At 48.2% G+C, this 24,676-nt stretch overlaps 1 protein-coding gene and 1 pseudogene across 2 annotated transcripts; one reads left to right on the forward strand and one right to left on the reverse strand.

Moving 5' to 3' along the window:
* On the forward strand, positions 502-2,587 carry FFAR3 (free fatty acid receptor 3). 2 transcript variants are annotated; one of them, XM_005692314.3, is made up of 2 exons: positions 502-754; positions 1,025-2,587. In XM_005692314.3, the coding sequence occupies exons 1-2, from the start codon at positions 643-645 to the stop codon at positions 2,008-2,010; spliced, it is 1,098 nt and encodes a 365-aa protein (XP_005692371.2). In that variant the 5' UTR covers positions 502-642; the 3' UTR covers positions 2,011-2,587.
* On the reverse strand, positions 14,034-23,771 carry LOC102171184 (annotated as a pseudogene).

Below are 24,676 nucleotides of genomic sequence, written 5' to 3' on the forward strand. Positions count from 1 at the left end.
GGGATCAAACCTGCATCTCCTGCTCGGCAGGCAGATTCTTCGCCACTGAGCCACCAGGGAAGCCCCTGGTATGCATTATGTGGCCCCTAAAAGGTACTTGTTTCCATCATCGCCGCCAACATTAATATTACTGTCAGCCCAGAGACAAGCCCACTGCAGGAAGTGGGGTGAGGGCAACTGACATCTGTTCAGTGCTCACCACACTTAACTTAGTCTTTGACAGGTTATTAACTAACACTTTACACAATAAGCCTATGAGACTGGTATTCTGATGATCCTGTTCTATATGGATGAGAAAGCAGGCACAGAGGGCTTAAGTCACTGGCCCCAAATCATGAAGCTAGCAAGTGACAGGGCTAGCATTGAACCCCAGCCTGGATCCAGAGCCCAGGCTCTGCATGACTGTGTCACACTTCCTGCCCTTACAAGGCAAACTGGAGGAGTGCCACTCTAGAGGAGCAGATAAAATTCAAGTGGAGGGTCAGGGAGAAGACAAAGCCTGCACATCCCCTGTGAGGCCCCGGAGGAGCAAGGCGTGCAGGCAGTCGTGGAATTTGTTCCTCATTTTGCATACTGGCCCGGCGGCGCTGCTAACGGAGCTAAAGGCATCTTTTGTGCTGTTGCTCTCCAGCGAGTGACGTCATGGGCACTGCCAGGTTTTTATCACTTCTGCCAGATAATAGCTCACCGGACTTGATCTGGAGGAGCCAGCAAGGTGTTGAGCGGCAGAGCCCTCGGGGTCTCAAAGCAGCAGGTGAGCAAGGGGTCCTTAGGGGCTCTGTGGAGGGCACCTTGGCGCTCAGGGAGAGGGAACAGGAGACAGGAGGCGACCAGGAAGAGAGGGACAGGGAAGGGGCAGGAGCCTGGGTGTGACCAGGAAGAGAGGCAGGCTTTTCCCTGCTGGAAAGCGTGAGGGATTGGGGGTGGGGGTGTTCCCGGCCGACAGCTGGGAAGCAGATGGTGCGAGACCCCCCACCTGGGCTGCCATCTCCGTGTGTCTCTCTCTCTCTCTCTCTCTCACTAGTGGCCATGACCAGCCCAGACCGCTCCTTCTTCCTCGGCAACCACTGGCTCTTCTTCTCCGTGTACCTCTTCACCTTCCTCGTGGGGCTCCCCCTCAACCTGATGGCCCTGGTGATCTTCGTGGGCAAGCTGCGGCGCCGCCCGGTGGCCGTGGACGTGCTCTTGCTAAATCTCACCCTCTCGGACCTGGTCCTGTTGCTCTTCCTGCCGTTCCGCATGGTGGAGGCGGCCAGTGCCATGCACTGGTCCCTGCCCTTCGTCTTCTGCCCCTTCTCCAGGTTCCTCTTCTTCACCACCATCTATCTCACGTCCCTCTTCCTGGCAGCTGTGAGCACAGAGCGCTTCCTGAGCGTGGCCTACCCACTTTGGTACAAGGCTCGGCCGAGGCCAGGGCAGGCTGGCCTGGTCAGTGGGGCCTGCTGGCTCCTGGCCGCTGCTCACTGCAGCGTGGTCTATGTCATCGAATTCTCAGGGGACTCCTCCCCCAGCCAGGGTATCAACGGGACCTGCTACCTGGAGTTCCGGGAGGATCAGCTGGCCCTTCTCCTGCCTGTCCGGCTAGAGATGGCAGTGGTCCTCTTTGGGGTGCCCCTGTTTATCAGCAGCTACTGCTACAGCCGCCTGGTCTGCATACTCGGGAGGGGAGCAAGCCATCGCCGTCGGAAGAGAGTGGCAGGGCTGGCGGCCGCCACGTTGCTCAACTTCCTCGTCTGCTTTGGGCCCTACAACGTGTCCCACATCGTGGGCTACATCCAGGGTGAAAGCCCCACGTGGAGAAGTTACGTGCTGCTCCTCAGCACCCTGAATTCCTGCTTTGACCCCCTCGTCTACTATTTCTCATCATCTGGATTCCAAGCTGACTTCCAGGGATTGCTGGGGCGGCTGACTGGGTCCTGGGGCCCTTGGCGGCAGGAGAATGGCGTCACCTCGAAGAAGAGCGAGGGAGAGGGGCCACCGCAAGAGCTGTTCAATATAGAGGCCAGCTAGCGGACTCTAGGTGGGCGCTCTGGAGCTGGTGGCAGGTGGACTGGGCTGCAAGGGGGATCATCCCTGGGGCAGTTCCAAGCTCAAGTCAGGCAGGACCCTGGAGAGGCAGACCAGGGACTGGCACCATCCGGGGCAGAGCAGGCACCCCGCCTTCCTCAGGATGTGCCCAAGCCCAGCTCCTGATCTCACCACACATTGCCCTCCCTTCCCAACCCCTGACGTGCGCAGGAAGTGGTCAAGGTGAGGAAGAGCTATGGAGAAAACAGGAGCTTTCCACGGCAGCAGGCCAGCTCCTGAACTTTGCTGAAGGTAGAAGAGGAGCTGAGAGCAGTGTTCAGGGGCCCAGGGAGCTGCCCAGTGACTTGGGACAGAAGACAGGAAGAATATATCCCTCAGAACTACTGACGAAGCTGGTGGGGGTAGGGACACAGGACTCCAGGTGGGAGGGAGCACCTGCTGCCACATGTGGATTTTCCAGAAAGCTTCCACTGTTCAGTAATTTCAGATCTTCAGGGACATTTATGAAAAATGGCAAAGGAACATTACCTTAATAAATTTGGCGGCAAGCAAAAGAGAATTTTTTTTTTCTTAACCTGTTTTATTTTTTTTTTAATGGTCCATGTGATTGGTATATGTGAGTGTATCTTAGGTGGAATTGATGGGTGGAAGGATAAAACACCTAGACTCTGAAAGAAAGAGGATGGACAAGGAGATGCTTAGATGCTGAGAGAGGACTGGAGCTGGAAGAATAAGAACAATAACTAACCTATCTTAAGAGCTTGGCCTGACACTGTCTTCTTCAATCTTCTCTGTCGCTATGAGGCAGGTACTATGACTCTTCCCATTTTACAGGTGAGAGACTGGGCCCAGATAGGTGAAGTCTCTTACCCAAGACCCCATAGCCCACAAGCGGTTGAAGCAGGACTGGAAGCTGAAATTAGCTGACTCCGAAACCCAGGTCCCTGAGCCACTCTGCCACTAGCTGTGTGTCATTGGTAAGCAAGCCCAGTCAGACTTCCAGAGTCAGCCAAGGCAGACTGACTGGGACAAATGTAAACAGATCATGAAGAGAAACAGAACTGGATGCAAAGCAGATGGACTATCTGTAGGCATACATCCTCTTCCCAGTATAGGAAGCTCCTTGGAAAAAATAAGAGAATTAGCACGTTGACTTCAGGTTACCGAAAAGACAAATGTGTGTTAAGAGCTACTTTTATCAAACTGTGATCAGGTAGTAAAGTTTTGTTTTCCACCAAGGGGAGGGTGATACCTGAGAAAGAGCTGATCAGGGCCTCCCCCACTGCCCCGCAAAGCAACCAGAGAAATGCTGGCACTGTTGACACCCAGTCAGATTGAGCTCAAAATTATTCATTGTGCCTGCATTGCATGTAGATGGGTGGGCTCAGAACTTCAGGGATTTCAGTACTCCTGTCCTTGTTGTTTAGTTGCTAAATCGCGTCCCACTCTTCTGAGACCCCAGGGACTGTAGCCTGCCAGGCTCCTCTGTCCATGGGATTTCCCAGCAGGAATACTGGAGTGGGTGGCCATTTCTTTCTCTAGCGGATCTTCCGGACCCAGGGATCGAACCCATGCCTCCTGCATTGGCAGGTGGGTTCTTTACTACTGAGCCACCTGAGAAGCCCTTTACTAATGTCTTTAGCATCTGCTTTCTTCCGGGGTCACTGGGGAATGAGGACTGGCTGTGGGTGGGGATTGAGTCGCGGGTGAAAGGAGAGAGACATCATCTCTGTGCAGAGATGAAGGCATGAGCTGTCCTTCTGTCCCATGGTTCATCTGTCTGTCCCAAGGCACTCAGGCCTTCATGGAAACATGGGTATACATGCTTCGGAAAGGGCACAAAGGTGCCGTGGAATCCTGCAACTCCAGGGGTGGTAGCGATGACCCAAGTCAGAGGACAAAGAGGAGTTGGAAACCCAGCATTCCAGAGAGAACCGTGGAGAACAGGAATCTGACTCCTCCCTCAGAGTTTACACTGAGGAAGAAGAGGCAGCTTTTAGCTGGCTGAGCATCACCCAGCACCACCCCCACTCCAGTCTGTATAAACCAAAGACTGAGGGGCGGGGAGGATGAAGAGTCATCAGAGGCTGGGTGGGGGTGAAGGTAGAGTGAAAGTGTTTCCACGTCTCTTGGAAGTTGAGGGAGAGGGGTGCTCAGGCAGTAGAGGGTGGGTTTGGGGCTGCTGTCCTGTGCCCTTCAAAGCAGGGGAGAGAGGCGGGTGGAGAGATGGCGTGGGCGCATCACGGACTCTCGCCGCTCGGCAGAGCCGGCAGGTGTGAGGCTCCGGTGGGTGAGGACATGGCAGGCACATGCGCGGGGAGGGGGCAGTTCTCCGGGTGCTGCAAGAGGTCAAAGACAGAGCTCAGAGAACTCAATTCCAGTTGCAAAAGAGAGCAACTGGGGACCTGACTCACAGCAAGCACCCAAAGCTAGTCAGTATCAGCTGCTCCTGCTAAGTCGCTTCAGTCGTGTCCGACTCTGTGCGACCCCATAGACGGCAGCCCACCAGGCTCCCCCGTCCCTGGGATTCTCCAGGCAAGAACACTGGAGTGGCTTGCCATTTCCTTCTCCAATGCATGTTTCTCAAACTTCTGTACCACTGTTCCCTCAAGGGACCTTTTCTGGGTATTTTCCTCCTACTCAGTACCTTCCCTTCCCTGCCCATGAATTCTTATGATTATTTTTTAGAATTTTTACTATTTATTTGGCTGCCTTGGGTCTCAGATGTGGCACGTGGAATCTTTGGTGGGTTGCGTGGCCTCAGCAGTTCTGGTGTGTGGACTTAGTTGCCTTGCAGCATGTAGGATCTTAGCTTCCTGATCCGGGTCGAACCCACTTACCCTACCTTCGAGGGGGATTTTATACCACTGGACCACCAGGGAAGTTCCCCCCCCCCCCCACCATGGCATTTTAATACAACAGACATACTCTGTATCTGTCTATGTGTGTAGCCCTTTGGAAGACCATAAACCACTATAAGACTTTTTGGTTCCCCCAGAACTACATTTTTCACGTCTTTGGGAACAATTGTTGCCCCTGTGGAGAACGCATGAGCACAGGTCTCATCACTCACAGAGTGAGAAAGCCTGTCTCATGCATCATCCCAGCAAAGTTAGGTTCATTATCTTGCTGGAGCAAAGGAGACCACACACACTCCAGAGGAAGCATGGGGTATCTCACAAATGAAGAGACTGGGTTCTTAGAGGTTTGGGATGAGGGTGACCTTTAGGTGATGTTTTGATGACACCGTATTTGATAGGCTCAAAGCACAGCAGGCCTGGATGGAAAGAGGTCAATTTCAGGGCTGCGCCAAGAAGCAGACCCAGGGTCTTATTTCTCTGGAAAACACAAAATAAAGATAAAGGTGGAATTTTGTGTCTGAAAACTCACGTGACGCTCTGGAGGCTGAAAAGCCAGGCTGCTTCTCTGTGTCACAGGCTCCTGCCCAGTGCCTCTAGGCAGCAGTGGAATGTTCCATTCTCACTGAGGGGATTTCAAACAGCCATGTGTCTGAGAGTCTGTGATTTTAATTTTATTATATATATATATATATATTTTGCTGGATCTTAGTTCCCTGACCAGGGATTGAACCTGGGCCCCGGACCACTGGACTGCCAGTGAAATCCTAGTCTGTGATTTTAAGAATTAGATTTCTTAGCAGTAAAATTTTGTTAATAAACAAAACAAGTTTTTAAAGGCTTACAAAATGGAGTCACTGATGGCCATAAGAGTAGGAAACTTTCCTTCCTAGAAGGAAAGGTCACCCTCCCCCTACCCCCAGAAAAACCTGGGGCAGTGCAACCCAGAGGGATGAAAGGAAGAGTAGGCTTGACTCATCTCAGTCATAGGTTCCCAAGCGTCAGCTCGTAGGGGAATGGGAGGAGGCTGGGAGCTTTAAATTGCCAAGTGTGACCAGAAATCTAGGGAAGCCACTAAAGAAGTCATGAGGAAACTGGCCAAGATGTGGCCTGACTGAAGGCAGCGAGTGGTGAAACCACTACAGCTCAGACTGCCCATGAACCTGTGTCAGTCAGGGGAGGGCAGAGGGCCAGACAGGGAGCAGGGAGGAAGCCAGGCCTTTTGCTGAGCTGAATACATCACCTGTGACCAGAGCCTGTGGACAGTTTAGCAAGTAGCCTCCCACTGTGCGTCTGTGCCTGGTGGGGCCAGGGAAGCTGTGATGCAAAGCAGGAGAGGTAAGTCTGCTTCACCTGAACCCTGGGATGGGGCAAAAACTAGACCCGATTGTGTTTGGGGGAGCAGGGAGGTGGGAGGTGGGAGGTGAAGAACAGATTGGGGAGGGAGAATAGGAGTAAGAAGCCTGGGAGTCTGCAGAACTAGTTGCAAGAATCATCCAAAAGGAGGAAGCAGAGCAGCAATAAAAAGTAGCAAGTGACATGGAAGAAGAGTTAGGCCATTGATTCTGGGAGAGGAGAATCAGAGGTGGAAGACAGAGTCTTGGGTGGGGGAACAAATAGAGTGAAATAATGTGAGAGTGCTCAATTTTTCCCTTCCTATCTCTGACATGATACCTCAGGTTGGAAAAAAAAAAAAGGCCTAAAAAATACAGGTAGTTGTGGCCCCTAAAACCACAAAGAGAAGTGGGAAACCTTCTGATTTCCCTTTAAGGCCAGTTCTGAAAAGCCATATGGAGGGAGATCAAGGTATCAAGATGGTGGTCCATGTTCTGGGAAAAGGATGGTGGGGTCACATACCAGAAAAAGAATGGGCTAGGAGGAATGAAATCTGATAAATACTGTTGGAAGTGGGAAGGGCCATGGAGTTGACTCCCATGGAGGCGTGGAACTAGGGGACAGGACATGTTACAAAACAGGAAACGGGGTATTAGAAATATTTTTGGAAAAGAGTGATTTCACTGCATTCAGACTAGTAAGAGCACTAAATTAATTATCCCCTGTTGCAGATCGCCCAGCCCCAGGGGGTGATTCACAATTAAAACTAGTCATGACAATCTTGTTCCCTTTTATGGGTGACTGGTCTCAGGATGGACACATGACCCGTTTTGAGCCAAAAAATGGTAAGAAGTCTGCTGAAGGTCTCTGGGAAAGACTTTCCTCCTTATTAAAGGAGATAGATGTGTGAGGAACAGCCCTCTCCCTTCCTGATTTGGAAGCTTTTATGTGAAGATGTGATACTTGGAGCAACAGCAGCCCTTTGGGGGCCATAAGACCGCATACTTGAAGAACAAATGTAATAAGTTAAAAGTGACGGAGAAGAAGGATGGAACAAGCCTGGGTCCTTGCTGAGCTTGTTGAGCTGGGATCACCACCTCCAAACACCCTATGGTTGACTTGCTATAGGCAAGATATTTTCTAACTTGCAGCCAAATGTATCTTAACTCTAATGGATAAGCCTGTACCCCAAAGCATCCTGTATCCTATTGGAACCTATCCAATGACGTCTTCTCTTATTTTAAATTATTTTATGATCCTGGGGTTTCTAAACTCTGTTTGCTTTGTAGGAGCTATGAAATCTTAGTGTTTATTCTACCTATTACGAGTGGACTCAGGGGAGATTTCTTATGGTTCCAGTCAGTAGCTCTGGCATCAAGATATTGGGATCCCCCTTGTTTAAAAAGGAGCTTTTGAGAGCTGACTGGGGCTGCATGGACTCAGCACTATAAGACAAAGAGCAAAACTTTGACAAAGATGGACACTTTCTAAGGTTGAATATCATCTGACTGACAGTCTCAACTGCAAGCTCTCCTCCTTTTACTGATGAAATTTCCCAAGCTTATTATGGGATTTAAAAAATACATATATTGGAGTATAGCTGATATACTAACAATGTTGTGTTGCTTTCTACTGTACAACACAGTGAATCAGTTACACATACTTATGTATCAACTCTTTTTAAAGATTCTTTCCCTATGTAGGTCATTACAAAGTATTAAGTAGAGTCCCCTGTGCTATACGGTAGGTTCTTATTAGTTATCTATTTTTGTGTATCTGTTGTTATTGTTTGGTTGCTAAGTTATGTCTGAGTTTTTTGCGACCCCATGGACTGTTGCCCTCCAGGCTTCACTGTCCATGGGATTTCCCAGGCAAGAATGCCTGAATGTGTTGCTATTTCCTTCTCCAGGGGATCTTCCCAACCAGGGATAGAACCCATGTCTCCTGCTTGACAGAAGGATTCTTTACCACTGAGCCACCTGGAAAGCCCATTTTATAGTAGTGTGTATATGTCCATCCCAATTTTCCAGTTTGTCCCCATCTCTTAATTACAGTAACCATAAGTTTGTCTTGTACATCTGTAGCTCCACTTGCTTTGTAGATAAGTGCATTTTACTTTTTTTTTAGATTCCACATATAAGTGATGTCATGCAATATTTCTCCTTCTCTATCTGACTCATTTCACTCAGTATGACAATCTCTAGGTCTATCCATGTTGCTGCAAAAGGCATTATTCATTCTTTTTCACGGTTGAGTAATATTCTATTATATATCTGCCATATCATCGTTATCCACTCCTCTGTCAAAGGACATTTAGGTTGCTTCCATATCTTGGCTATTGTAAATAGTGCTATGATGAGTATTGGAGTTCATGTACCCTTTCAAACCATGTTTTTCTCTGGATATATATCCAGGAGTGGAATTGCTGGATTAAAATGGTAGCTCTATTTTTAGTTTCTTAAGGAACCTCCATACTGTTCTCCAATATGGAATCTTGGTTGCAGTGAAAACAAGACAGTGTTGAATGAGCAGGGTGGAGATCATGATGGATGCTGCCCTATAGAAGGGTACTTGGTCTTGCGTATGTTCTTGGAAACAGGAGAGCTACGCAGTCTTTGTGTCCATAAAGTCACCATCACACATACTCTGCCCATATGAAGATGAGGATTTGTGTTCCTGGATGCATAATTTACTTGTAATTGATATGCAGTCATGGGCTTGCGGTTCACTGATTCGCTTGTCCCCTCCCCCTTTCTAATAATTGTTTTCTAGTGGTTCTCTTTGCTTAGAGCACAACCCTCTCTTCCTAACACCCTAGAAGCCTCCACTGAAATAACTCCTTGTTTGCTTATCCTTTGGAAAACAAGCAGATTATTTGCTGTAAATTAAGAGGTCAGCCAGAAAAAAAAGATGTAAGCAGAAAAGCTCACTGCAGAGTGAGCCGAACAAACAGGCCAGCAAGCTCCCGCCGCTGCACGCAGATGGCAAGCCAACCAACCCGGTGAGGAACCGCCCAGCTCCGTGAGACAAGAAGCACAGGAGGGCTTTGGAGACAAGACTTCTGAGGTTATGAGCAGCGGTGTCCTCCCAGCTGTTACTCGAGAAGATGAGAGCATCCTGTCCAAACAAAGACTGCATGCAAATATTCAGGGCAACTTTAATTCATAATAGCCCCAAATTGGACGTGGCCCAGGTGTCCATCCAAAGAGAATGGATTTAAAAACTGTGATGTAGCCGTGCAATGGGACACTACTTGGCAGTAAAAAGTAACAAACTGGTCACATGGGTAACAGGATAACCTCTGACTATGACATTGTGATTTATAATAAATACATATTTGGTCTTCATCCCCATTTCTGGCACAGAATTCTTAAAATCCTTAGAATTTCCTAAGTGATGAGAGCAATAAAGCTATCTTTTGTTATGCTAATAAGGTGACTTTCTAAGGATGAGGGCTGACTGTGCGTGGAACCAACTATGTGATTGGAGGATTGAAACTTTCAGTTCAATCCCTGCTGACCTCCAGGGACTAGAGGGAGGCTGGGGGTTGAACCAGTCACCTATGGCCAAAGATTTAATCAATCATGCCTATGGAAGCCTCCATAAAAACCCAAAGGGATGGACTTTGGAGAGCTTCTGGGTTGGTGAACACATGGAGACTTGGGCAAAGTGGTGTGCTGGGAGTGGGTGTGCAAGTGACCCACTACCTCTGGGTAGATGGGGTCAGAATTGAGTTGAATTGTAGGACACAGCAGGCATTGGGAGAGTGGCTTGGTGATGCAGAGGAAATGACACCCCAGCTTGGAATTGGTACCAGAACCCCTTCAAGTGACAAAAAAACATATCAGTGGTTGTCAGGGACTGGGGATGGGACTGGGAGGGGATTGGCTGAGAGGACACCAGAGGGACATTTTATGGTGTTGGATTTGGATGGGAGTTACACAGATCTATCAAAACTTGGTGAACTCTTTGATTAAAGTGACTACTGGGACTTCCCTGGTGCTCCAGTGGTTAGGAATCCACCTTGCAATGCAGGGAACTTAGGTTCGATCCCTGGCTGGGATCTGAGATCTCACATACTGAGGAGTAACTAAGCCTGCACACGGTACTGAGCCGGTGTGCTCCGGAGCCAGGGCACCACAACTAGAGTCCATGGGCTGCAACAAAAGATCCCACATGATGCAACAAAGATGCCATGTGCCACAACTAAGAGCCGATGCAGACAAATAAATAAATGAATCTTTTTAAAAAGGGCTAATATGCAAATTAAGCTTCAGTCAAAACCAGTTGACTAAAAATGTGACACCTCACCTCAGGTGCCTTTGATTGGTTGTACATACCATTGTGTGGCTCAGCTGGTAAAGAATCTGCCTGCAATGCAGGAGATCTGGGTTCAATCCCTGGGTTGGGAAGGTGCCCTGGAGAAAGGAAAGGCTACCCACTTAAGTATTCTGACCTGGAGAATTCCACGGACTACAGTCCATGGGGTCGCAAAGAGTCGGACACAACTGAGCAACTTTCACTTTCACTTTCACCATTGTCAAGAAAATCCTCCCAAGTTTCAATAATCCAAGCAAGTCTCTGCTTTTGCTGGACCACTCTGCAGAAATTGGGACAGCTGTGGAACCGCCGAAGTTACACAAAAGGGCAGAAACCATAGCTCAAAACAGTGATAAATAGCAACCAGCTCTCGGTACTGGACATTCATAGGGAGTGTTGTTCAGTTGCTCAGTCGTGTCCAATTCTTTGTAACCCCATGGACTGCAGCACGCCAGACTTCCCTGCCCTTCACTATCTCCTGGAGTTTGCTCAGACTCATGTCCATTGAGTTGATGATGCTGTCCAACCATCTCATTCTCTCTCCCCCTTCTCCTCCTGCCCTCAATCTTTCCCAACATCAGGGTCTTTCCTAGTGAGTCGGCTCTTCACATCAGGTGGCCAAAGTATTGACCACTGTAGGGAGTAAGTAGTAGGGACTATGGTTGAGTGGAGAGTCCACGGCTCATCTGAACTCAATTCCTGTCTAGTTATCATGCAGGGCAGTGGGCTCCATGCTGCCATACCTTCTAGTTTTTCAAGTTGGAAATACAGCTATTTAAATTGCTGTTTTGAGGGCTTCCCTGGTGGTCCAGCGGTTAAGATCCACCTTGCAATGCAGGAGATATGGGGTCAATCCCTGGCTGGGGAATTAAGATCCCACATGACTTGGAGCAACTAAGTCTGCCCACCACAGCTAGAGAGCCTGTGATCCCAAGTGCTGCAACCAAGACCCAACATAGCCAAATTAAAAAAAAAAAATTTGCTGTTTCCGAAATTTTATATTCTTTTAAGATGATAACCAATTCAAAATGTGAAAGGACTGTGTGTGGTGGAAACAAAACAGATCTGAGGCTGGTGGCCTGGCTCCTGGGCTTCCAGTCGGTGGCCTCTGCTGCAGAGAATGTTGGGGATGGACAGGTAGGGAGGAAAGCAGGAGGAAGCAATGCTCAGAGAGAATTTTGCCTAGATCTGAGGGCAGAGCATCACAAAGACGACCACTGACTTTCTAAAACCATTCTTACCAGCCCCTCGTTCTCATTTAGAAGTTCCTGTTCACACCACCAGCCCTCCTCCCAGGGAAGGCCCCTGGAGGACACAGTCAGGCAGAGGAGATGCGATCCTAATACCCCGCCATCCCCTGATCCCTCCATCTTGACCCCGGCTCCTCTTCCTGTCCTCACTCTCCCAGAAACATTGTTCTGGAAGGCTCTTCCGCTTTGCCCTTGCTCTATACCCTCTTCCCAGGTGTTCTAGTTCATCACCGCGTCAATCATTGCTGACTCCCAAATCTTCAGCCCCAGACTCCTGTGTACCCAACTGTGCCCAGGGAGCATCCCTGCTTCCCAAGTCCAAAACTGAACTCCTCACCGGCCCCCCACCCAGATCTGGCCCCACCACCCAGCCTATCCCACCTCTGTAAATGGTGAACTCTACTTTTCTGCCCATGCCAGACACCCAGGCATCATTTTTTAAAGAAACAATTTAATTTTTTTCTTTTAAAAAATAATCATACTATAAAAAGGAATTTTTTTCAGGGAGAGATGTACATACAGTTCTGTGAATTTTACACACACAGGTTCCTCTAACTACCACCACGATCAAGATAAAGAGCAGTCAGAGTCACATCTTCCCCTCAGCCCTAACTGATGACAGCTGCAGACCTAATCCCTGTCATCAGTGTCACTTTTTCTGGACTGTCACACAAATGATACCCTGTAGATTATAGTTTTTAACCTTTGAGACTGGCTTTTCCACTCAGCATAAGGCCTTTGATACTCATCTCATTTGATACTATCATGGTTTGTTTTCTTTTTTTGCTGAGTACTCTGTTCCACTGTATGACTACACCACAACCTGCTTATTCATACACCCCATGAAGGACATTGAGTTGTTTCAGCTTAGGGCAGTTAAGACTGCAGTGGTTTGGTGAGTCCAGAACCTGACAGAGAAGGACAGGAGGCTGGCAACTCAGGATGAACTTGGTGTTCGAGTCCAGAGGCCATCTGCTGGAAAACTAGGAAGAGCTATGGGGCAGATGAGGTCTGGTGGAGAATTCCCTCTTGCTGAGGGGAGGCCAACCTTCTGTTCTATTCAGGTCTTCAACTGATTGGAAGAGGCCCACCCACATTAACAAAAGGACAGTTGCTTTACTCAAAGTCTACCAATTTAAACCTAAATATCACTCCAAAACATCCTCCCAGAAATATCTAGAACAATGTTTGATCAAATATATATGGGAGCACTGTGGTCCAGAAAAGTGGAACATAAAATTAAACATCATAATCAGTACTATTTTAATTTTTTGGATGAAAATTGAGGTAGAGAATATTATATTATATACAGTAATTTGTTTTTTTATCTACCTATACTTGTTTTTTTCTTATTTGATTTGTAGAAGTGCTTTGAATACTAGTACATAAACCCTTTTTACGTATGCAGAAAGATAGTCTTGTTAATGATATTTTTTTCCACAGCTTTATAGTTTTATATGCTCATATTTGTCATTTCTTTGATGACTTCTGTGTTTATATCACACTAGGAAAAAGTCATCTCATTTACAAAGCTTAAAAACTGTAGGGTTTCCCAGGTGGTCCAGTGGTTAAGAATCCGTCTGCCAGTGCAGGGAACATGGGTTTGATCACTTCTCCCAGAATATTCCACATGCCTCTGGGCAACTAAGTCCCGAGTGCCACGACTGCTGAGCCTGTGTGCCTACAGCCTATGCTCTAAACAAGAGCAGCCACGTCAGTGAGAAGCCCAAAGCACTGCAAGAAGGAGTAGCCCCGCTCACCACAACTAGAGAGAGCTTGCAGGCAACAAGGAAAACCCAGTGCAGCCAGGAAATAAATAAACTTAAAACTATATAATATCTATACAACTTCTCTATAATGTTTGCAAGAGAAAAAAACCCCACAAAACTCTCCACACCACGTTATTTCAACCTTTATCCAAAAATGTAAAAAATGTGTAGTTCTGAGTATCCGATACTGACCTCCAACCTCATAAGCAAGTGGAGAGAGAGGGTCAGGATAGAAGAAGGTCAGAGCGCCCCCCCTACCTGGAGCAAAGAGAAGCTACGGGTATGGCACAGGATGAGAACACCAGGGCCCGATGGAGAATGCGACCCTCTTTCTCCTGTCACCAGACTAAGACCTCGCCCACTCCACCCCACGGCTGTCCATCCTCTTCAACAGAGAACACACAAAATTATCGAAACTTGTACAGGAACGCGGAACATGGTTCAGGCGGCAAGCAGCTAGCTGACCAGGAGGACTAGAGCTTATCCCCCTGCTTCTTGGCAGGCAGGATGGTGAATAGCTCAGCTTCCTCCTCCTCACTCCCCTCTCCTATGCTCTCTTTCTCAGAAACATCATTGCTTATAATAACAGTCTGGTGCCGCCCAGTATCCACACAGAGCCAGAACTCAACAAGAGGTGGAAGGTTACAGGTGGCTGGAGCTGGAAGTCATCCAAACAGCATAGGTTGGCAGGACAACTTGAGGCTGGCCACAGGTACTGTGTTCTTCTGGTGATCATGGTTCTGGGCCATGACTTATACAATGTTACACTCTTCTTTGCGCCCTGCCCACCCGCAACCTGGTGAGGCAGAGCATGGTCAAAACCAGAATGTGCTCGGCACCATCCTCTTTCTCTGCCTTGAAGATGAAAGAGCAGGTGTGGCTTGGGAGCTCACAGATGAAGAAAAACTGTCCATAGTAACGGAGCCAGCACCCCCTCCCCACCTCCCAGCCAGGCTCCACTCTTCTAACTCAAGAAACGCCAAGATGGCAGTGCCACCAGCCACGTGGCAAAGGCCATCCGCCACATTTCTGTATTTTTGAAAAATACATTTGATTTTTAAAACACTGGAAGTTACTTTCGCTCTCTAACTGCAACTCTTCCAAATAGGCAGTCAACCAATCCAACATTACTTACTAAATACCCCATCCTTTCCCATAGTTATCAGGAATGAACTTGGATCACTTTAGTTTACCCATGCTATAAGCAAAAATTTTAAAGATTCAAAAAATCCAGCATTGGAGAAGGTGTATGAAAATAGGTACTCTCATACACTTTTGGTGGAAATGTACATTACTAAACATTTTCAGAAAGGTAATATGAAAATATCTACTAAAAATTTGAAAGTGCATCTCTTTGACCCAGGAATTATATCAATTACATTTCTAAAAAATCGATCTAACCAAAATACTCACACAGGTCTAGGCAGACAGAGAGATTGTTATTCAGCAAAGCACTGTTTGTTATGACAAAGGAACAGAAAAGTGAAAATGGGCCCTAAATGACTGCGTACATTAGAGACAGTGAGAGTGAGAGTGAAGTTACTCAGTCGTGTCCGACTCTTTGCGACCCCATGGACTGTAGCCTACCAGGCTCCTCCCACCATGGGATTCTCCAGGCAAGAGTACTGGAGTGGGTTGCCATTTCCTTCCCCAGGGGATCTTCCCGACCCAGGGATCAAACCCAGGTCTCCCACATTGCAGGCAGACGCTTTAATCTCTGAGCCACCAGGGAAGCCCAAGGACGGTCCTAGAAACCATACCACGCAGCTATTGGGAAGAATACAGTATGGCTTCCCTGGTGACTCAGTGGTAAAGACTTTGTCTGCCAATGCAGGAGACATGGGTTTGGTCCCCAGTCCGGGAAGATTCCACATGCCTCAGAGCAACTAAGCGCGTGCAATTATTGAGCACATGTGCCATAACCACTGAAGCCAGAGTGCCCTAGAATGCATGCTCCATAACAAGAGAAGGCCTCGCTCACCGCAACTAGAGAAAAGCCCTCAGTGGATCCAAAGCAGAGTTAGCATGCAGAAAAGGAGATGAGACAAGGTGGAGCGAAGAAACAGAAACCAGTGTCCCACCCTCCTCTGCAGGCTGTGAGCTCAAGGCAAGGAAGACCCAGCACAGGCAAAAATAAAAACAAATAAATATTTTTAGAAAAGAATACAGTAGGTCTATGTGTACTAACATGGAAAGATCACCAAGACAGATTTTATGGTAAAAAATGAAACATTTCAGAATATTGTATATAGTATGATTCCATTTACCCATTCTTAAATTATATATTTATATATGTACCTATATGGGTATAAACAAAAGAGATGTTTACTAGGAAGGGCGATATGTCAGGGAGAAGTGAAGTTGCCTTTCACATTTGACTTCTGTATTGTTGGATGCTTTTACAATAAGAATATACTCATGTATTGGGTGGGCCAAAAGAGTTCACATGGAAAAATGAAAAATGGAAAAACCCAAACGAACTTTTTGGCCAACCCAACATGATTATGCAATTTTTTTAAATACAGAAATAATAATGGAAGAACACTCCTCACTTTGATCTGACCAAGCTAGATCAGAGAACAGGGCACAGAGATTCAAGCTGCCTGAACACTCGCACGGGCCACTGTGAGGTCAGCTGAGACCGGGGATGAATCATGCCACCCACTCAGGACTCCAAGGGTCCACCCCTAGCGCTGGGGAGGGGTGAGGTGGCTACACTGCCATCAAACCTAAAGCAGGGAAGGCAGGAGCTTCTTTAAGAAAAATGAGGGTGGCAAGCAGGGAGCGCCATCAAATAATGACCACCAGGGTGAATGCACAGGGAATGTGTGTTGGGAGCATCGTTACCTCTTATGCAGGGGGCCGGTCCATGCATGCCCTTGGACACCACCATTTCTCCCAGAGATACAGAAAATGCAACCTACATGGGAAGGAAAATCCAAAACAGACGGAATATATAGATATGTATAGCTGATTCACTCTGCTATACAGTAGAAAGTAACACAACATTGTAAAGCAACTATACTTCAATAAAAAAAATTTTTTTTAAAGATTACAAGGGCCAAGTTCTAGGAAAAATACAACTCAATAAAACTGACTTTAAAAGAAAAAAAAAAAATGCACCCATAGGGTATCAGGAGAATCACACCCAGACAGAACACTGTCTGCTTGTCTCCAGGGAACCAGTCACAGGAAATCATCGGAAATGAGTTCAAAAGGCAGTCAGATTTCTGGCATGCGCTCTCGATCTCTTCCCAGACTGGTCTCCAGGTTTCCTCAAAGAGCAGGCGTGAGATTTCCCCCAAATTAAAGGGCTCCCATGAATGACTTGAGATGCATGGCAACAGCCTGTGAGGTACAGTGTCATACTTTGTAGGGAGGAGGGTCCTATCACCACAGCTAGAAAGTGGAATTTTAAAACAGTTACTTAGGGAAAAAAAAACGCAGAGCCAAAGCTGGCCTTGGGTGGCAAGACTCTGGCTCACAAACATTTTTCAGTGAGGGGGAAGAGGTGAAGGTATAACTGATACACTTGAGATTGCTCAAAACTGTACTCCCTGAACACAGGTGTTACATGCACATGGGGTGGGGAGGGGTGTTATTCCTCCTGCATAGTGTGGCCAAAAAGGATGGAGACCATTGCCTTAGCCCATGAGGTTGTCTGCCGAAGAAGCACAGCAGCAGAGCTGGTGGAGGGCTTGACAGTTTGGTAAAGCTCTTCCCCAAGGATGATCTACCTTGTAAAATAATTCTGAGGGGTTGGCATCATTCTGCTTTCTTGACAGACGACAGAACAGAGGATCAGGTCTGTGGAATGGACACAGGGCATTAAAGTCAAACAACAGACACGAAGTACAACCGCAACGTGATGGTGTTAGATCTTCGATGCAGACTCTGCAGACTCTGGTACAACCACGTGATGGTGTTAGATCTTCGATGCAGACTCTGGAAACTGGCTTTGCGAACGTAAGCTCAAGACTCACCTCTGGCCAAATCCAAGAAGCTGGCAAGTGGAAGAGGCAGGCAGGGAGGAGCTGTGAGTGTGCTGTGTTCTGATCCCAGTAGGAAGAAGCAAGGGAGCTTCCTGCTCACCGATGAGATAACCCTAGAGGGATGTCAAGACAGCTGCTGGCAGAACTGAACCTACCCCTGAAGTTTAGGGAAGCAAGGGCTGGTGCCAGATGCTAGCTGGGAGAAATAAAAACTGAAGAGCTTGCTGGGACTGGCAAGCAAAAATGGGAGAGAAGCTACACTGGAGTGAGCTGCTGCTCCACCAACAATGGGACAAACGTATGAGGCTCCCTTGTACCAAAAAAGGGGCACTCTGCTGAGAAGCCAGCCTAAAGGCATTTTATAAATGATGCCATCCAAGGGGGCAGCCTAGAGGAGCCATGCAGACCTACAGAGGGGATGCCCAGGGGCTGAGGGTGGATCAAAAGTGGCCAAGGGGAGGAGGTATTCCACATCCAAGGGAAAGGTGCCAACCGGGGAGGTCCAACGATCAGCAAAAGGTCCCCATGGGAGAATGAGTTGGCACTAGATGTCTGTCCCATTCAGAGGGCACTGGCTCCAGGCCGTAAATGCACCAGGCCAGCCTGCCATCCACTGCCCATTCCGCCTCCTCTCTGTCCACAGGGTGGGACCCTCAGTGGATCCAAAATGAAATTAACATGCAGGAGAGGAGATGAGACAAAGTGGAGCAAAGAAAGAGAAACCGAACAGTGTCCCACCCTCTTCTCCAGGCTGTGAGCCCGAGGCACTGCAGAGCTTCGGGGAGAAGCTCTACTTAGAATAGAATTAGGAATTTTGATGTTATACTGGCCTGGAGCTATGTGGTTATTTAACTGGACTGGACTTTTTGTTGTCTGAGTGTCTGAAGAAGCCCTGGCACCCAAGGGTCCATGCAAGCTGCAGGAAGAAGAGATGCAGGGGGAAATAAAGGTAAGGTTTACTTGAACCTGCCCAGCCCAGTCCACTGAATAACACGGTTATATTCATTTTAGGGGCTTCCCAGGTGGCGTGATGGTAAAGAATCCACTTGCAATGCAGGAGTCCCAGGAGACACGGGTTCAGTTCTTGGGTGGGGAAGATCCCCTGGAGAAGGGAATGGTAACCTCTCAAGTATGCTTGCCTGGAGAATCCCATGGACAGAGGAGCCTGGCAAAATACAGTCCATGGGGTTGCAAAGAGTTGGACACAACTCAAGCAACTGTGCATGCGTGCATTCATTTCACATGGCCTCAGGGTGCAGTAATATCTTCTGTGGTATGCGGCATCCATCACACCCAGGGCAGCTCTTGGCTGAGGCCAGCTGGACCGGACTGCCCGTGCAGGGAGGGGCTGCTGCCCGGGAGCGGACCCTGGACCATCTGCCGACACCAGGGCCCGTGAAAGCGATGGCCTGGAAGGCAATTGGCCCAGGGCTCAGCATCACTCTTCCAGATGTGAACACTTAATAAGGTTAAATATAAAGTTACAGGACTATCTTGACACGACCTGACTTTGAACCTGTGGCCCATTTCCAGCTCTGCATCTGTAAAGAAGTCCATCAAGAAAAAAAAACAAATTCTAAAACTGTTTTGTGAGTCGTTGCTGTTCAGTCACTCATTGTGTCTGACTAGGACTGCAGCACGCCAGCATTCCCTGTCCTTCACTGTCTCCCGGGTTTGCTCAAACTCATGTCCACTGAGGTGGGGATGCCATCCAACCATCTCGTCCTCTGTCGTCCCCTTCTCCCACCCTCCATCTTTCCCAGAATCAGGTCTTTTCCAATGAGTTGGTACTTTGCAGCAGGTGGCCAAAGTACTGGAGCTTCAGCTTCAGTCCTTCCAATGAATATTCAGAGTTGATTTCCTTTAGGATTGACTGGTTTGAATTTGCTGTCCAAGAGACTCTCAAGAGTATTCTCCAACACCACAGTTCGAAAGCATCAGTTTTTCAGCACTCAACCTTCTTTGTGGTCGGATTCTATTTCTTTCTTGTTAGGAATGCCACCCCACTATTAAATCTCATTTGGGCATTTCATCACTTGTTTTTTCATATACTGGGAACCTCAAAATATGGCAACGATCTGGACTGTCCAGACCTTTGAGAGGCCCCACTGTGGGCCTCCGGTCACCCTTTGGTTGCTTAGCATTTGAAACCCTTCCTGTGTTGAAGAAACTGCCCACATGTGAACTTTGAATCTTGGTGAGAAGCAGAGCCCTGCTCCCGTTGGAGAAGCTGATAGTTGTAGGTCCTGATGTGAGCCTACATCAGAGCCTACATCAGCCTATTTTCTGAGCAGCCCTCTTAGGTTTGGCCCATCAAATGCACCTGCCCCAGTTCTGAATGTGAGGCTGCAGTGTGGTACAGAGGAGGGAAGTCATGGTGAGAAGGAATGTGGCTCTGGGGCCCAAGGTTCAGTGTAGTGTGTGTGTGTGGCAGTGGGGGCGAGGTGTGTGTGTGTGAGGGAAGGGCTACTGGATCCTCACTGGGTTGGATCTGAGGCATGATTTTACGGTGGTCCTGGCTACATGTGAAAGTGAAGCAAAGTGAAGCCATTCAGTCGTGTCCGACTCTTTGTGACCCCATGGACTGTAGCCTACCAGGCTCCTCTGTCCATGGGATTTTCCAGGCAATAGTCCTGGAGTGGATTGCCATTTCCTTCTCCAGGGGATCTTCCGAACCCAGGAATCAAACCCAGGTCTACCGCATTGTAGACAGACACTTTCTGTAAGCCTGGTTCTCCGGCCTTGCTGCCAAGTCTCTAAGCTATCCAACATCTTATTAGATCATCCCTAAATTAGCCAGAGTTGACCTCTATTGCTTCAATTAAGAGCCATCACTTAGACACTGTGTGGCATAATGATTATGGGCTGAAAAAGCCTGCGTTCTCTTGAGAGGTGCTCAGCCTATTCTTAATCAGAAAAATGGAGCTGCATTAAAGCAGCAAGGCGACACTGCTGGAAATCCATTCAACTGGCAAAAAACAAAACAACACAGAAACTGGATAAAGCTGAGTCTCGCTGGGGATATGGTTCAGAGATCCAATGTTTGCAAGGCTGTTAGCTCTGCCCTTTTTGTTTTTTATGTCTACTTTGGGTTTATCCCCTCTCCCACCTGGAACAGCACAACTGAAGAAAAGGCTGTGGCTGGGTGGTGTGGACCACACAACTGGCCACTTACATGGACTGTCTCAGCTCAATTAAGCCTAAGGGCTCACTGTGACAAGCAGTGTAGCTCATAATACATGCCCAACAAATGTTAGCTATGAATGTTTTCTCTTGCTTTTATTTTTTTGAGTAAACTTAAACACATGCATTCAGAAAAAAGATTTTTTTTTTAATAGTACAAAAGATACATGGAGATTGGTAACTTTCCCTTCTACCCCAATGCCCCTCCGATACCCAGTTCCCCTTCCCAGAGACACACCACTGTGAACAGTTCCATGGACATCCCTTCCTGCAATCTACTCCGCACCCATCAGCTTTCAGGGATCCTTTGGAAATGTGGACCCAGTTCCCTCACACCTCTGCCCATCAGACCTCAGATGTCACTCTACATTCTGACCTCAGACACAGGGCCCCACACACTCTGGGCCCTGCCTACTGCCCTGACCTTATTCCCACAACTCTCCCTCAGCCCTCTTGCAGCAGCTCTGGCCTCCCTGACCTCCTTTGACATACTGTGGCTCATCTCAGGGATGGCCATGCTCTGCCTGGACCAACCCCCGACAGTCTCACCCTCATGCTCTTCTTTCTTGCAGTGTACGGTGTTAGTCGCTCAGTCGTGTCCAACTCTTTCCAACGCTGTGGACTAGTAGCCCGCCAGGCTCCTCTGTACATGGAATTTCCCAGGCAAGAATACTGAAGTGGGTTGCCATGCACCTCTCCAGGGAATCTTCCTGACCCAGGGATTGAACCTAGGTCTGCTGCATTGCAGGCAGAGTTTTTATCATCTAAGCCACCAGGGAAGCCCTTTTTTCTTGCAGGGCTTTGCTCAAATATCACCTCCTCTGGAAGCCCTTCTTGGACTGCCCTAGCTCTCTGCCCCTTTACTCTGCTTTTCCAACCTCCATCTTCCTTCCTAGCACCAGCCTGGCCCCCAACTTGAGGTTATGTATCTGTTTATTGGAAAAGACTCTGATGTTGGGAGGGATTGGGGGCAGGAGGAGAAGGGGATGACAGAGGATGAGATGGCTGGATGGCATCACCGACTCAATGGACGTGAGTCTGAGTGAACTCCAGGAGTTGGTAATGGACAGGAAGGCGTGGCGTGCTGCAATTCATGGGGTCGCAAAGAATCGGACACGACTGAGCAGCTGAACTGAACTAAACTGATCAATCTAATTCTTGTCTTATCACAATGGGACATCTGCTCCGGGAGGCAAGGTTGGTTCACCGCTGATTCCCCAGTGACAGCCAGTGCTGTTACCTAGGGGCTCTCAGAGAGAACTCATTGGGTGAATATGAGGGTGTAGGTCTGTTCTCTCTTACAACTCACTAGTCTCACGACTTGCTTTTTCTCATCTAACAATAAGCCTCAGAGTCTGATCTACCCTGGCGTATGTAGGTCTGCCTCATTATTTGTAACAGATGCTCAGTATTTCAACTGATTGGATGCCCCATGGTTTTTATTTAACCAGACCCTTTGCTGATGGACAGAGGTTGTCCCCTAGTCTTTTATTCTCAGAGAACCAACAAACAAAAAACACTGTGATGAATACACTTCTTTGTGTGCATGAGAAAGTATATCCACACAATAAACTCATGAATATCAACTTGTTGGGTCAGATGATATCAAATTTTTAAGTCTGAGAGATGTCATCAAGTTGCACCCCGTGGAGATGTGTCCCAAGTAGCAAGGGGAGAGAGAGGCAGAGCAGATGAGGTCAGAGTGTGACAGGGGCAGGAAGCCAAACCAGTTGAACTTGGAGGCCATTGTAAGGACCAGGGCTTTGATGAGTAAGATAGGGAGACCATGGAATTTTGAGCAGAGGAGAGACAGACTTACTCATGTTTTAAATGATCATTCTGGCTGTTGTGTGGAGGACAGACTGAAGGGGACAGCAGATGCAAAGGGGCCAGACAGGAGAAAACAAAGGAACATAGGTGAGAGATGGCGATGCCAGCCTGACCAGGTGGCACAGGAGATGTGGTGAGAAGGGATTGGATTAGGGATATATTCTGCAGATAGAGTGGAGAGGATTTGCTGATGGAGAAGTCAGATCCTGGGAGATATTTTCAAAGAGTCAAAGGGATCTGTCAGGATTTTGATCTGTCCAACCAGAAGGATGGGGTGGCAAGGTCCCTGTCCCTGGAGTCCATTCTTGAGGTGCTGGACATGAGGGTGTGGACAGGCAGCAGCTGGAGTGAGGGTAGGGGAGGCATCTGGTGAACCTCAACTTCTTAAGAGATAAGGTTTCCTGATCTTCGACTGTGTGGTTTCAAAGGGGTTTCACAGAAATGCAGTGAGGTAAGCTGTCAGGGCCCCAGCTTGAATGAGGTTAGTGGCTAACTCTAGCCTAGCTCCCGGGTCAGGCCCACGTTCTTCCTTTCTGTTTACTTCTGTTGTTGGTACGTGCTGGGCTGCACACCTCCATCTCTATCATTTTAAAAAGCACAGCAGACGGGACTTCCCTAGCAGGTCAGAGGTTAAGGCTCTGCGCTCCCAGTGCAAAGGGCATGAGCTGATCCCTAGTCAGGGAACTAGATCCAAAAACTAAAATAAAAAGTACAGCAGAAATGAACACAACATTGTAAAGCAACTAGACTCCAATAAAAATTAATTTGAAACAAAAAATAAAAGAATTGCATCATCAAAAAAAAAAAATCCATTTCCAAGTCACTCCATTTTTTTTGCAACCCTACCTCTGATCATCACCCCACCTGTTGTCGCTGGAAGCTGAAGAGGACAGTGGTGGCTCTGTGTTGTCAAGAGGTCGGGAAGACACTGAACCAGAAGGAAGCTATCAGATTCTGACTGGCCACAGAGTTTTACTGGGGACATATCTAATCCTCAGAGAGGAAGATCAGATCAACAAATGAGACACTGTCATCCAAGGTCAAACGACTCCAGATGAACCAACACACCCAGACTCACCCCGTGTGCTCATGGAGCCCAGAGGCTGTATGGCCCAGCACATCTTGCAGGCCCAGCCACACTGGCCTTCTTTCAATTCCCCTGATACTGCGGGCTTGTTCCTGGCGCAGAGCGTTGGATTTTGCCATCCCCTCTACCTGAAACGATGCTGGGAAAGATCGAAGGCAGGAGGAGGAGGAGCAACAGAGGCTGAGAAGGCTGGATGGTATCATCATCTCAATGGTCACGAGTCTGAGCAAACTCCGGGAGATAGCGAAGAACAGGGAAGCCTGGCATGGTGCTGTCCACGGGGCTGCAGAGTCAGATACAACTGACTGAGTGACTGAACAACTACCTGGGATGCCCTTCATATGGCTGACTCCTTCTCAGCAGTTCAAATACCCCTCTTCAGCGCAGGCCTGTACTGACAGCCTTACCTAAAGAAGGCCCCGTGCCAGACTCTCTTTAGATTTGCTTCCTTCCTTCACTTGAAATCACCTGCTTTGTGTGTTTATCTGTTTACCCTGTGTCTTGCTCACTCGTGTCCCCAGCATCCAGAACCACGCCTTGCACAGGGCTGGGAAGCGGGGTGCTGCTGACAGGTGTGGCATGGTGGGGAGCAGTGTGACTCACTCCGAGGTAAACTTAGTTGAGTTGGACTGGAGATGCTGCACTGCCCACTCCCATGATGCCACTGGGTGGGGTCACTGAAGCTCTGTGATTTAGCTAACAACTTAGTCTAAATGCCCATAAGGCTGGGGTCTTAGGGACACCAAGGACGTCCCAATACTGGTGACTTGGAGAAGAGAATGGAGATTTTAAAAGAAGGTAAAAAGCACAGGTTCTGACTCACTCTGCTAGTATCATCAGCTAATAAGCTCTTACAGGCATATCCAACTCCAATCCTTTTACTCCCAGCCACAAGTAATCAAGTGCCTGGATTTCCCTGGTGGCTCAGCGGAGATGCAGGTTCAATCCCTGGGTCAGGAAGATCTTCTGGAGGGGGAAATGGCCACCCACTCCAGTATCCCTGCCTGGGAAATCTCATGGACAG

This window comes from Capra hircus, chromosome 18 (assembly GCF_001704415.2).
Source record: "Capra hircus breed San Clemente chromosome 18, ASM170441v1, whole genome shotgun sequence".
Taxonomy (NCBI): domain Eukaryota; kingdom Metazoa; phylum Chordata; class Mammalia; order Artiodactyla; family Bovidae; genus Capra; species Capra hircus.

What these genes read in the sequence shown, in the direction of transcription:
- FFAR3 (XM_005692314.3), top strand. Translation starts at nt 643, where the DNA reads ATGGGCACTGCCAGGTTTTTATCACTTCTGCCAGATAATAGCTCACCG. An exon ending in TCGGGGTCTCAAAGCAGCAG is followed by an intron (nt 755 to 1,024) that starts GTGAGCAAGGGG and finishes CTCTCTCACTAG; the next exon opens with TGGCCATGACCAGCCCAGAC.